The sequence below is a fragment of the Megachile rotundata genome, chromosome 2, assembly GCF_050947335.1.
Source record: "Megachile rotundata isolate GNS110a chromosome 2, iyMegRotu1, whole genome shotgun sequence".
In the NCBI taxonomy this organism is placed as follows: domain Eukaryota; kingdom Metazoa; phylum Arthropoda; class Insecta; order Hymenoptera; family Megachilidae; genus Megachile; species Megachile rotundata.
This window is the reverse complement of record NC_134984.1, coordinates 18,269,317-18,281,244: the sequence shown is the minus strand read 5'-3', so window position 1 is coordinate 18,281,244 and position 11,928 is coordinate 18,269,317. Positions and strand designations below refer to the sequence as shown.

Genomic DNA, 11,928 nt, shown 5'->3' with positions numbered 1-11,928 from the left:
ATAAATAACTCATGTATATGATTGTATGTCTGAGCTGTTGAATTGAATTGCATGTGGTTATAACAAACTCTAAGATGAAAATAAAATATCAAAGACGACAGGAAGTTTAATAATTCAAAAACGAAGCTTCAAACCCCATTGCAAAGGAGTTATTCAGAACGTCAAATCTTATTCAGAACGTCAACTACCCTCCAACTTCAGTGACCTACACTAATTGTGAAACACCCTGTATATCAACTAACGCTTCCGTCCGCGATATTTCATAAGCGGTCGATTTCATAGACGAAGATTAGAAGTCCTACAATGGAACAATACGAGCGGGATGACACGCAAATAGGTGTGCGAACGGTGACAGTGAAACACGGTCGCTATTCGATAATGGAAAAAAAGCGAGTGTCGCCGGGTGGTAATTAGTGTGGTGGAAAAGTCGGAAAGTTGCGGGAAAACAGGAGAGGGAAAAAAAGAGAGAAGAGTCGATGGACGACCGTCACGGAAGGAGGGCGTTACACACACGTGTGTACACGATTGTGTCACAGATGTCATAATCTTACGTAATTGGGAGCCATCGTCGGGCATTTGTAAGCCGCACGCATGCGAGAGCGAACCGGCCGAGCGGTACGCACAGCAATTTGCTTTGATTCGGTATTGTAAATTGTGTCGCGGGAAAAGTGATGTCCGTTGTTGGGAAAGCACGAGCATTTGTTAACGATAACTTCTGATCCATATCTATTCCATATTCATTTCCGCAGGATCGGTACACTTGGCGATTTTTGGGTTCTCTTAGGTTATGAGTTGCTCTTCATTTTATTGAAATTAGGAATTTGAGATTTGGAGGTTTTATGGATTTTGGAAGTCTAAGGACTTGCTAACTTGGAAACACAGCAATCTAGGGACTTTGCAAGTTCCCTAGAAAGACCTAATAGACAAAAATTCAAAAATTTGCAAATAAGGAAACTTGCAAATTTAAGTACATAGAAACTTGAAGACTTGAAAGTTTGCCAAAATAAAAAAGACCTAAAAATTCAGGCACTCGAAAAACAAGAATCTAGACAGAAATCTAGAAACATGAAACTTGAAATTTTCTGAATTAAAAAATTAAAAAATTTGCAAATAAGGAAACTTGCGAATTTAAGTACATAGAAACTTGAAGACCTGGTTTGCCAAAATAAAAATTTGGAGATGTAGAAAGTTAAAATTTGTAGATATATGTAGCGATTAGGTAATTTGCGAATTGTAGTAAATCGATTAGAAAAAGTAAATAAAAGCAACGAAACTTTGTTCCGCGCTGGTGCGCCGGTAGGAGCGCGACAGTGACAGGCGTTAAAATCGGTGGAGAGCGTGACGTTCGAATGCACCAGATGCGCATCGCGTGCACTGGGCGTTCATGATTGCAAATTGCGGGAAACATTCGAAAGCATCCGGGGCTGTCGCGGTGGCCGACGTCGTTTCGTTTGATTTTTGTTGCACGCTGTCGAAGCAGTGACGCGGAAAGTGCCGTCTTACTTCACCTCTAATTAACTCGCTGTAACTTTAAAGCCTTTTTACGCGCTCTTTGGGCCTTCCGAGTCGATTATGCAAGATGAATCGTTTACGTATACATTCAGATTCCCTTTCTATCCTATTACAGTCACCGGCGGAAAAAGTTCGGAATGTATCCAGACAAATTGCTGTTCCATATTTTTCGTACGAAATTATTAGTCTTGCAAGTGATGCGTATGGCTGATTGGAAATTGATGATTATTGATGCTATGAAGTTCGTCATTTTACAGAATTTAAATTCAGTTATTTTGATTATACGCTTGCTATGAAGCTTATCTTGGTTTCTTCATGCTAAAAATTGTTATTTATTTATTATAAATTGCGGTTGGCTAATACGGTTTCGGAATTAATCTTGTATAGGAATTCACTCGAATTAATCTTGAGTTCATCGTGCTTTCGTAAGGATTTAAATTCACGTTGCATAATGTAAAACATCTTTCTATAATTTTTATTAATTGAGACAAACTTCAACTATGAAACAAAATTATAATTAGAGTACATAAATGTTTACAGAGTTAAAAAGGTTGAACGTCTATATAAACTTATTATTCTTTTCATCACAAAAAATGTATATTTTCAATTTTAACAATATAAAAATTTGTCCCATAGGATAAAAATGAATATCACTTCAATATCTCGAATCCCAGTAAACCTGTTAGCGAAGCGTGTGAACGAGTCATCGATTTTCGTGTTCAAAAATTAGCACGTTTTCCCTCCACTCTAAGCCCCGTTTCCGAGTTATTAATCGTCAGGCTGAGAGAAATGAACATTTGCTCCGGCTACATCTCGCAACGAATCCGCAACCGACGTAATTGGATTCGAGCTTAATACATTTATAATGCAAAGTTATTAACCTAACTAACGTGTGATCGCTGCAATTACGTAGTTGTGGGTTTTACCGGCTTAACGAGCGATCTTGAGAAACCGTGGTGCCCTGACGAAAGCTACCACTTGGGCTGGTCGACGATTAGGTATCGCTTTTTCTCATTGTACAATCGAAAACATAACATTTTTTATTTTGTGTGGGACAACTTTACGACTCTATTACCTAGGTAGAATGTTGTGCAAAGTACCCGCAGTTCTGGTTAAAGAACTTGTGCAAACGTTGGGGTTATATCTGACAATGTGATGGATTCTCGTATTCATTTTTTTTTAATATTGCAGCTTTATGAAGTTGTAGATAGAGTGTTATGTATGATGTCTATTATGCATAAGTCATGTGTAAATATGAGGAGGGTTCAGATTTTGAAGTTTTAAGATCCTCAAGATTTATAAAGAACCAAACTTCTATGAACCCAAAGTCTCACAGACCTGAAGATCTAATATTGCAAAATTATGTATGATGTCTATTATGCATAAGTCATGTGTAGAAACGAGGAGGGTTCAGATTTTGAAGTTTTAAGATCCTCAAGATTACTAAAGTACCAAACTTCTATGAACCTAAAGTCTCACAGACTTGAAGATCTAAAATTGTAAAAATCTAAGATTCTAAGATTGCAAAAATCCTGAAGTGCCAAATTCTACAAAACCAAAGTCTTACAGTCCCAAAGATTTCAAATAGCAAAACTCTAAAATTCCAAAGTGCCAAATTCCCAATTTCTCCAAATTCCAAAAATTCTCAAAATTCCAAAATTTCAACCAAACGACATGAAATTGTAAAGTTCCAAAAATCCTCAGGTCCCAAAAATTGTAAAAAGTCGATTCGATAATTTTGAGGTAGCGGTCCCACGGTATCCGTTCAAAACGAAAGAGATAAAAGAGCCGATCGGCAGGTAGCGAAACAAAGAATATGATTTCGTTTTCATATTCCGGGGGCGGGCGTGGCGACGAGCATGGCAATGAGCCTAAGCAGGCTCACGGCCGGAAACGAGGGAGGCACACGCGCATCCGGCGATGCGAGACGTCTACGCAAGATACGATCCTCTCCACCTTGTTTCGTCGCGCGGGAACAGTAAGATTTCTTCGTTGATCTTCGATGACTCGAGGAACGTTCAAGAAAAACGAATCCCTCTTTCAAACTACCGCGAAAGGTATTCTCTGTATTTTCTACGATGCGTTTCACTGAAGTTTCTCGTTCAAAGATTCGACGAAACGAAGATTCGACGTTCACCGATCGATTCTCGCGTGAGGGGGTGATTCACGCCGATTCGATGAACAGAGATCCGGATACGGCGGAGGTGATTTCGTTATGTAACCAAGAAAATACCGTGGTTCTTGCAATTAGGCTTACCAATAGGGACTACTTCGATCGCGTGCCACGACCGGGAACGATGCAACTCTTATTGCTACAATATAACAATTGCACGACTGTAGGACGCGTGTTGCAACTCCCTGATACGTGCATCCGTTGCTTGAACTTTTCCAATCAACCGTTTAACAAGGGTCTTCTTTTTCTCAGACTATTGCTTCATGCGCTGGGATTTTGCCACGAAAAGTTCAGCTTTTGGGTTCAGTCGTGGGACTCGAGAATTAAGTCACATATATATTATACAGCTACTGGTTGAACGTATTAAAACATGCCACTTAAATCAGAAAATAAAAATCATTTCATGAATTCTATATGTTATAATACAACTACTGGTTGAACATCTTAAAACATGCAACTTAAATCAGAGAATAAAAATCATTTCATGAGTTCTTTATATTATAATGCAACTACTGGTTGAACGTCTTAAAACATACAACTTAAATCAAGAAATAAAAATCATCTCATGAGTTCTTTATATTATAATACAACTACTAGTTGATCATCTTAAAACTTGCAATTCAAAGCAGACAATAAAATCATTACTTCGTGAGTTCTTTATTCTTGTTGTTTAATTAAAGAAATTTAAGTTTGATCATCAGAGGTACTCTTCACAAGGTCCTCAAAAATTATGTACCTATATGATATTCAAAATTGAACATTTTCAACTTGAAAATACATTTCAGACATACATTTTTAAAGGATGAAATATGAACTCACATACGGTGTAATAATTCTTTATCTTAATAAGGGTGTCTGACAAAACTTGATGAAGATATGAACACACAGCTGTTTACAGTATTGAAGCTTGTAGCATTGAAGCAGTATTGAAGCTTACAGCATTAAAGCAGTATTGAAACTTACAGCATTGAAGCAGTACTAAAGCTTGTAGCATTGAAGCAGTATTGAATCTTACAGCATTGAAGCAGTATTGAATCTTACAGTATTGAAGCAGTATTGAAGCTTACAGCATTGAAGCAGTATTGAAACTTACAGCATTGAAGCAGTATTGAATCTTACAGTATTGAAGCAGTATTGAAGCTTACAGCATTGAAGCAGTATTGAAGCTTACAGCATCGAAGCAGTATTGAATCTTACAGCATTGAAGCAGTATTGAAACTTACAGCATTGAAGCAGTATTGAATCTTACAGCATTGAAGCAGTATTGAATCTTACAGCATTGAAGCAGTATTGAAGCTTACATCTGTATTACATATATACACATATCATATCTCACATATGATCCCCATATGAACACATATCACTTGAAGAGTACCCATCGATGTTTCAAAAAATTGGCAAACCTCGCGTTTCGACAAATTTCTCAGTATACAAAATTCATTCGTAAGAACGTCGCGATTCCCAGGAGCCAGTTATCCTGCTGTTTCGCGTACATATTTCACGTGGACGAGCAGATCTATCACTCGAATTCGTCGGCCGCAACGAAGTGATGCACGACACTTGGCGGTTTCGACGTGCGACAATCCTCAGATAAATCGTGGCTGGGTCTCAACGCGTGTCAGCCTCTTAAATGCCAGCTTGCGCGGTGCAAATCGTTCTGGTAGCCCGAACCACGATACATTTACATATTATGCGTACACGGTAGCTGGAGCCCCCGGTTGCACCACGAACTGACTCTTAATGTCGACGTCGAACGAACCCTCTTCTTCGTCTTTTAGACGTTACCCTCAGACGTGACGATTTTAAGAAGAGGGGTTCTGATCGCTTGGACCACTGGATTCTTCTTGGGCAAACGGGGAAGATTTTTAAAAAATTTGAATGCTTATATGTGTAAGTATATTTAATGTGTGAAAGTTAGTTTAGAAGGGAAGTTTAGGTGTACGAGAATGATTATGTGGAGAGAAATGAAATGGAGAATGAAAGACACAGTAGATATTGAACATTGTGTCTTCACTAATACTGATGTCACACGTGAAGTTGAATAAAAAATATAATTTATATTTTCTTTTCTGATCGAGACATTTTTCTTCAAACATTCAAGGTAATTTATACTTTTTCAATGGAAGTGATGTACGTATTTTTTATCCTCAAGCAAAAGGTACGAAAACGTGACTTCACAAAAAGATACGACTTCAAAAAATGTATTGAATGTGACTTGACAAGTGTCTGCAGACGTGAGTTGACAAAAAAGATGCGAAGTTTTATTGGATACAAATTGCTGCAATATATTTCATAGAAATAAGTATATTGCTCCGTGCGTGATGTAGAAAATTGTAAAAAGTGGGGATTGGTGTCGAGGCTAATTGTTCGATCTGTATCGAGTTTCGAGACACGAAAGAGAGGAACAGACAGGCAACAATATATTTCCAGCGGCGTCGGTGAATATTTAAATTCGAGTATCGTTATGCGCTTCGTGGCGCCAGCTTCTCTAAACGGTGGTGTCGTCTCGACCCGCAAGAGATGGTGAAAGAGTGAAAAAAAAAAGACAAAGGGTTCCCCGGTTTTTAAGCCGTGTACGCAGCCACCTGTCACCGAGTCGAAAAAGCAAGACCAGTGGCAGTCTACCGGTAACGATTCCTCGCCTGCAGGTCTGCTGCTTCTTGTTTTTCGTTTCTCGTATCTCCCCTCCCTCGTACGTCCATTCCCGTTCACCAGGTTTTCTCGTCGCATTCAGCGGAAATATTAAAATGCCCCGGCGAGTCCTGCACATGACAATAAGTTCTTCGCGCTCCGGACGTGCTCTGGATACCGGGCGTTTCGCTCTTAAACTACCATCCGCGTATACACGCAGACCGTCACGTCGTTCCGTCCTCGTTCGTTGTCCGCCCCGTCCCAAAGGAGCATCCTTGTCGGCCATAATTCGTCGTCGGGGTGTCCTCGGGGATTGAAATGCACGCGGTGCACATCCTGTCCGGGAAAATTCAAATGAGCCCGGCGACCAGGAGATTTGGAAATCTGCTCGAGCCGCCAGCTCTGACGGACGGATTGCGAGACGCGACCGGGAACCATTGGCGTAGGGTGCTGTTACATCCGGGAAAATTCCAATTAGACCATCTATCAAATTTAGCAATCATAAGTCACCGCTTGTTGTATGAAGATGGGGATGTGGCGTAGCTAGGTTTATGGCATAGCTAGGGTTTAGGGTGGTTCAACAGGCTTGCAACATTTGGGAAAATTCAAATAATTCTGAAGACGATCAACTGGAGATTTGACGAATCTGCCCGAGACGCCATGACTGACGGAGATATTGAGATATGGGAGCCATTGGCGTAGGATTCGGGACGAACAATATTCTTGCAATATAGACTGAACCCTCCTCAACTTCATTTTGCTAGACATTAAAATAACTGCAGAAATATTTGTTAATCCATAAGATCTTCTAACCCTTTGCATTCCTTAATTTCTTTCACCTGTTTACCCTTTAATTTGCAAAAGAGATGAAGAGTATATTAGGTAAAGTATAGAGTACGTATAGGTTAAGGTTCTCAATCAAATGTATTATAACAGTGTGATGTGTCGAAATTTTTCATAAGCAGTAAATAATTTTCATTTATCCTAAGCAGTAAATAAATCTACTTATCTGAATTATAAGATCCAACAGAAATGTCAAGCCACATGGAAGGGTAGATTTGAAGTATAATTATCGACCTTGGAATTAAAAAATCGAGATAGATAATAACGATATTATTTATTACGGTATTATTACAATCACTGAACGAAATTCTACGTATCACAGGAATTTATTGAATAATTGTCGTTGCAACGTGCAATTATACATAAAAGGTTGTAGTCAACACGCGCGTGCGTTGCTTTCCGCTTCACACTATGTCAACGCGCTCGTTGGCGCCTTAGTGAGCGCGTAACATACGATTCGATCAATTTAAACGATCTCGCCGCAATTTCCTTTCTCGAACCACCTGAAAATGAACTCCGATATACAAAGAAACGTAGATCGGTAAATAAATTGTTAGAGTAGAATGATTTACTGTAGAGCTTGCTCGTCGAAATTGACAAAGATCAGTCGCGGATTCCCCCTAAACCCGCTTCAATCCCCATCAAATCGTTCGCATGCTATTTAGCTGACTTTTAGCTCGACATGTCTTGCATCAAGCGAACCATTTAGCACCTATGTTCGTGAATAGGAACAGCATCCAATCGGGAACATTGTAGGGGAAGAAGGAATCAGAGTCGCGGAATATTTTCTTTGTCTGAAAAGGAGAATAACAATTTTTAATTCATTACATACTTATAGGCTTCAATTACCATTTACCTAAATTTCTATAAATATTTTATATTGGTCTTATCATTTTATATGATTTAGTCATTTTAATAACCATCTTGTTAAAAATTTATTTATTTCAAAATTAAAAGAATTTTATTAAAATCTATTATGCCTTAAATCTCATTAACGTTACTTTACTGCAAAAAACATAATTATTTTCATTTAATGAAAAGATATAAAATATTCTCACCGGTAAGCTCTTTGGAATATCGTCAACCTTTTCCGTCCGTTTAGTGTAGTTCTGAACGCAAGTCACCAACGCGTTAGCTTCCTGAAGATTCGGATAACTCCTAGTATTCGGTGTTACATTGGGTTTTACTTCTTGTATGTCGTTCACCGTCCTCAGGCTAGCTTTGTTCGGTTTCATAAACACCGTCGTCGGCTTTTGCAAAGATACGCTCTTTGTCAATGGCTGGACTCTACTAATATTTCAATCAGAAAATTTATTACATAATTCTATTAAAGAAACGATTACGAACGTACCCATTTTGAACATGTTGTCGTACGCAAACTGCTGCCAGCAGACACAGTGCGTACATCGGATTATTCACGTAACTTAATTTCATAATAGATCGCTGGAGATTTTGGAGCGCGGAATTTTGGAGAATTTTGAAAATTTACTTGGAATTTGTGGTCGAAAGTTTCGCGTGGCCGAATGATGGTTCCCGTTCTTCGGTTGTCAGAAAAACGACTGTCGTTGATTGATCGGTCCGTCTCGATCGCGCTCGATGCACCGCCATCTTGCGCAATCGTTCAAGAAAAATCTGAATAAATGAACGATCAGGAAACCGTGTTCGAAGCTTTTTATTCGCGAACCGGTAGACGCGTATTTCGAGGAAATTGATAATCAAGTAGGACGCGAACAGCAATTTGTTTTGTCTCTATATATTTAGCCGTAAATGGAGCAAGACGTGCGTGTGAAAAATCACGCCAGCAGCGCGTTTCGTAACTTCGATCGATATTAAAACGATCTCGAAGGGTGCAGCCGGTGCTAATGACAGACAGGAAAAAGCAGGTTACACGACTTTTAACGAGTTCCGCGATTACAGCTACGTATACGGCGAGCGATTACGCGAAACGTTCGATTATTGTGTTTCATGAATGTTTAACGCCGTTTCGCGCCTTTCACATTTTCTCTCGTTTCGAATGGCAGTCTCAAGTTCAATACCTTTTTTCTCCGTCTGTCGACTAATATCCGCGGGTATTAACCTTAATTTAACATTAATAACAAAGAACGTTATGACCGTAACTTTGACCAACCCTTTCGTTGCTAAAATAGTCGCTCAAGGTTAAACGTTCGATCATTAATAAATCTCGTTCTTAATAGTACTACGATTACAGTAGTTTAAGGTGTTAACATTGGAATCCAGATTACTTATTGTTTATCACATTTTACAAGCTTATAATTCCCGGCCGATCTTCTGGCAAACTGCTCGAGCTCCTTAAGTAGAAACATTACCACGATCATCAAGGAATCGTAGGCACGAAACATCACATTGTTATGAATTTCATTTGATGCGTTAATAATTCTATGGTACGTCCATTCGAATTACTATTATACTTTGCTGGCCAGCTTGTTAATATACAGCGTTGATAAAACTTTGAACCGCTCCAAGTTTCTTGTAGCTCTTGAAATATTCTGCGAGCACTTGACCCTTGGACTCTGCACTTGGTACACCTCGTTATCCTTCGCAGGACTGTACCGTTTAACTATAATAACTTCCAAACGAAATATTCTTAATCTTCTCGTGACATTTTTGGGTCATACGGTTCCTTTAAATCAACTATCTTTTCGTCATCGATCAATCTGTACCATTAGTGAAATTAAGGATGTTATACTGCCACAGGGTCAATTGAAAGTTTCATTATTTAGGAGTTTGATAATTATTATGAATCGTGTATGTAAAAATTTAAATCTCATAAATTTGGAAACTTCGAAGCCATGAACATTTAAAAATTGTCATTCTCGAAGGGAAAGAGCAAGGGAACAAGAAGACTTGCCTATCGGGGTCGCCGATCAGTTCGATGCTGGGTGCCCGATCCAACACGTTCAAAATACTAAAATTTGCCAGAGGTAATCGTAATAAGTTATTCTCCGTCATGACATTATCACGGGATCTGTATCCGGCGGATCTCCGTCAGTTTCGCGTCGTGGATTCCGCGCGACAAAGATGGCAGAGGCAGCAGCTCCCGGCGTGCAATAGGAGTCGGTTCGAAAGCGTCGGTCAGCTTGGAGCTGCCGGTGCGCCGGAGATCGTGAGAAGTACTCTAGATCAGCGAGCAGGATCTACCAGGTACATATCGCGGGGCTGTTAGAGTCAGATCGCTAACAAAGTGAGGATCAAATAATAACACGTTAGGATCGCTCTGGCCGAAGATAGATGGCGCACGGTGTGAGTGAATAATTTGATAATGGCGGCGGCAGGAGCGACGCCAGCGTAGCAACGCTCGTTGCTTGCCGCCCCCGCCGCTTCCTTCTAAGATCGAGGACGAGAGACCGGTCGAAGAGGGAAGATGATCTGCGATCGTTGCTCGAGATCTAGCGCTCGTTGCATCTCCCTCGTTCCTCTCTCTCGCCTCTTAAGCCGACACCGTCTTATTTTCTTCGTTCGTCCTGCTCCGGCGTGTGTTCCACCTTCTCGTCCCACTCTCGATCTTGAAAGATCATGCCGCGAGATCACGGGGCTGTTCGTGATATACCCGCCGCGGACGGGTTATCCGCGTACCACGAGAGGATCGCCTTTTCTGCCCCGTGTAAAGGGATATTCCGGTGTTTTCGGGATTTTTGTAGACGACCTTAATGGCGGATGATTGTGTGCCAAAGGTAACCTCAGGTGAAAATGAGCCATCCAGCCGAGATCGGTGTGTGTAGCTCGATACGGAGCCTCTAACCCTTGACGATCTTCGCTTACTGCTCGATCGAACGTATTTTCGTCCTTTTTTCTCTGCCTGGGTCCTTAGCAGGGGGATCCACAGATTGCTGTTTGGCGCGAGGTGTGTGCAATTTTGTAGCACTTTGGAGCGCAATGAACTCTACCCTGTGGGGCTCGCGGGTACTCGAGTTTCGTTTCTGGAGGAATTTTTGTGGGGTGTCGATGGTTTATGCGATTACTCGAGTCAATACCAGCGTGTTGCAGGTTACGTGTTAAAACCGCATATTCTCTTTGTGAGAACCGTATGCACATATCCGCATTCTTTCGACGTAGTTCACTAGATTTTTACAACAAGGAACTACTAAAAAGAATAGTACAAATTTAAATGTCTAAACGACGCTTGCAAAAAATTGGCAAACACGTAGGCCCTTTTAACTTTCTAATTTTAAACGTCGATAAAATGAAACCCTCCGAGTTACAAAACGACCACGAACGTCTCGATTATCGACACGAGGATTAAGAGGAGATTTCGTTTTGCAATTACGCGTATAGCGTCGATCCTCATCGCGATCTCGTCGTTCGATTTCCTACCGACAAGCGCGTAATTTACTCCCGCGAGCGGAACAGCGCACGATTACCCGTATTTATACCGGCCGGACGGCTCTAATTGCCTTGTGTAATTCTCATAATCGTAAATACACGCGTCAAAAGGTGTTGAAACTGCAGCACGCCTCGAGGAGCCCGGACTCGATAAATAAATCACGGACAGAGCCGGGGCAGATACGTAATCTAATTCCGCCAGTAGATACGAGTAGCGAGAGGCTCGAGCCGGGTCGAGTAGGCCCGCGAGCCTCTTTCTCCGGCTGATGGAGACAGATAGTTTATGCAGAAGACGTTGAACCTAACATTTCAGGGATCAAGGTGATCCTACCGGGTTTGCTTGAAATGGCATCACAGAAACGGTCTCGCTGCTCTCTTCTCTCTTCTCGCGTCTCACGATCGGAACGGCTGATTTCGCGTTAACGCGC

The 11,928-nt window shown here is 40.8% G+C and overlaps 1 protein-coding gene and 1 long non-coding RNA gene across 3 annotated transcripts in view; one reads left to right on the top strand and one right to left on the bottom strand.

Annotated features, from left to right (window-relative positions):
* The first annotated feature begins 362 nt into the window (after positions 1-362).
* The window catches only part of LOC143266594 (uncharacterized), an 81,006-nt gene continuing 69,440 nt past the window's right edge, over positions 363-11,928 (top strand). The window contains exon 1 of the long non-coding RNA XR_013041542.1: positions 363-615. This is a non-coding gene — a long non-coding RNA (uncharacterized LOC143266594). The remainder of the gene's footprint in view (positions 616-11,928) is intronic.
* Positions 7,415-8,729, bottom strand: LOC105662943 (uncharacterized). Of its 2 annotated transcripts, none has more exons than XM_076542066.1 (4): positions 8,511-8,729; positions 8,218-8,446; positions 7,732-7,953; positions 7,415-7,662 (listed from the first exon to the last, which is right to left on the bottom strand). In XM_076542066.1, exons 1-3 carry the CDS (start codon positions 8,591-8,593, stop codon positions 7,852-7,854), a joined length of 414 nt encoding a protein of 137 aa, XP_076398181.1. In that variant the 5' UTR covers positions 8,594-8,729; the 3' UTR covers positions 7,415-7,662; positions 7,732-7,851. The 2 variants fall into 2 exon arrangements, with proteins under 2 accessions (XP_076398181.1, XP_012144444.1); XM_012289054.2 differs by having other exon boundaries at positions 8,218-8,449; positions 8,511-8,727.

What these genes read in the sequence shown, in the direction of transcription:
- LOC105662943 (XM_012289054.2), bottom strand. Translation starts at nt 8,593, where the DNA reads ATGAAATTAAGTTACGTGAATAATCCGATGTACGCACTGTGTCTGCTG. An exon ending in CGACAACATGTTCAAAATGG is followed by an intron (nt 8,450 to 8,510) that starts GTACGTTCGTAA and finishes TTGAAATATTAG; the next exon opens with TAGAGTCCAGCCATTGACAA. An exon ending in ATATTCCAAAGAGCTTACCG is followed by an intron (nt 7,954 to 8,217) that starts GTGAGAATATTT and finishes TCTCCTTTTCAG; the next exon opens with ACAAAGAAAATATTCCGCGA.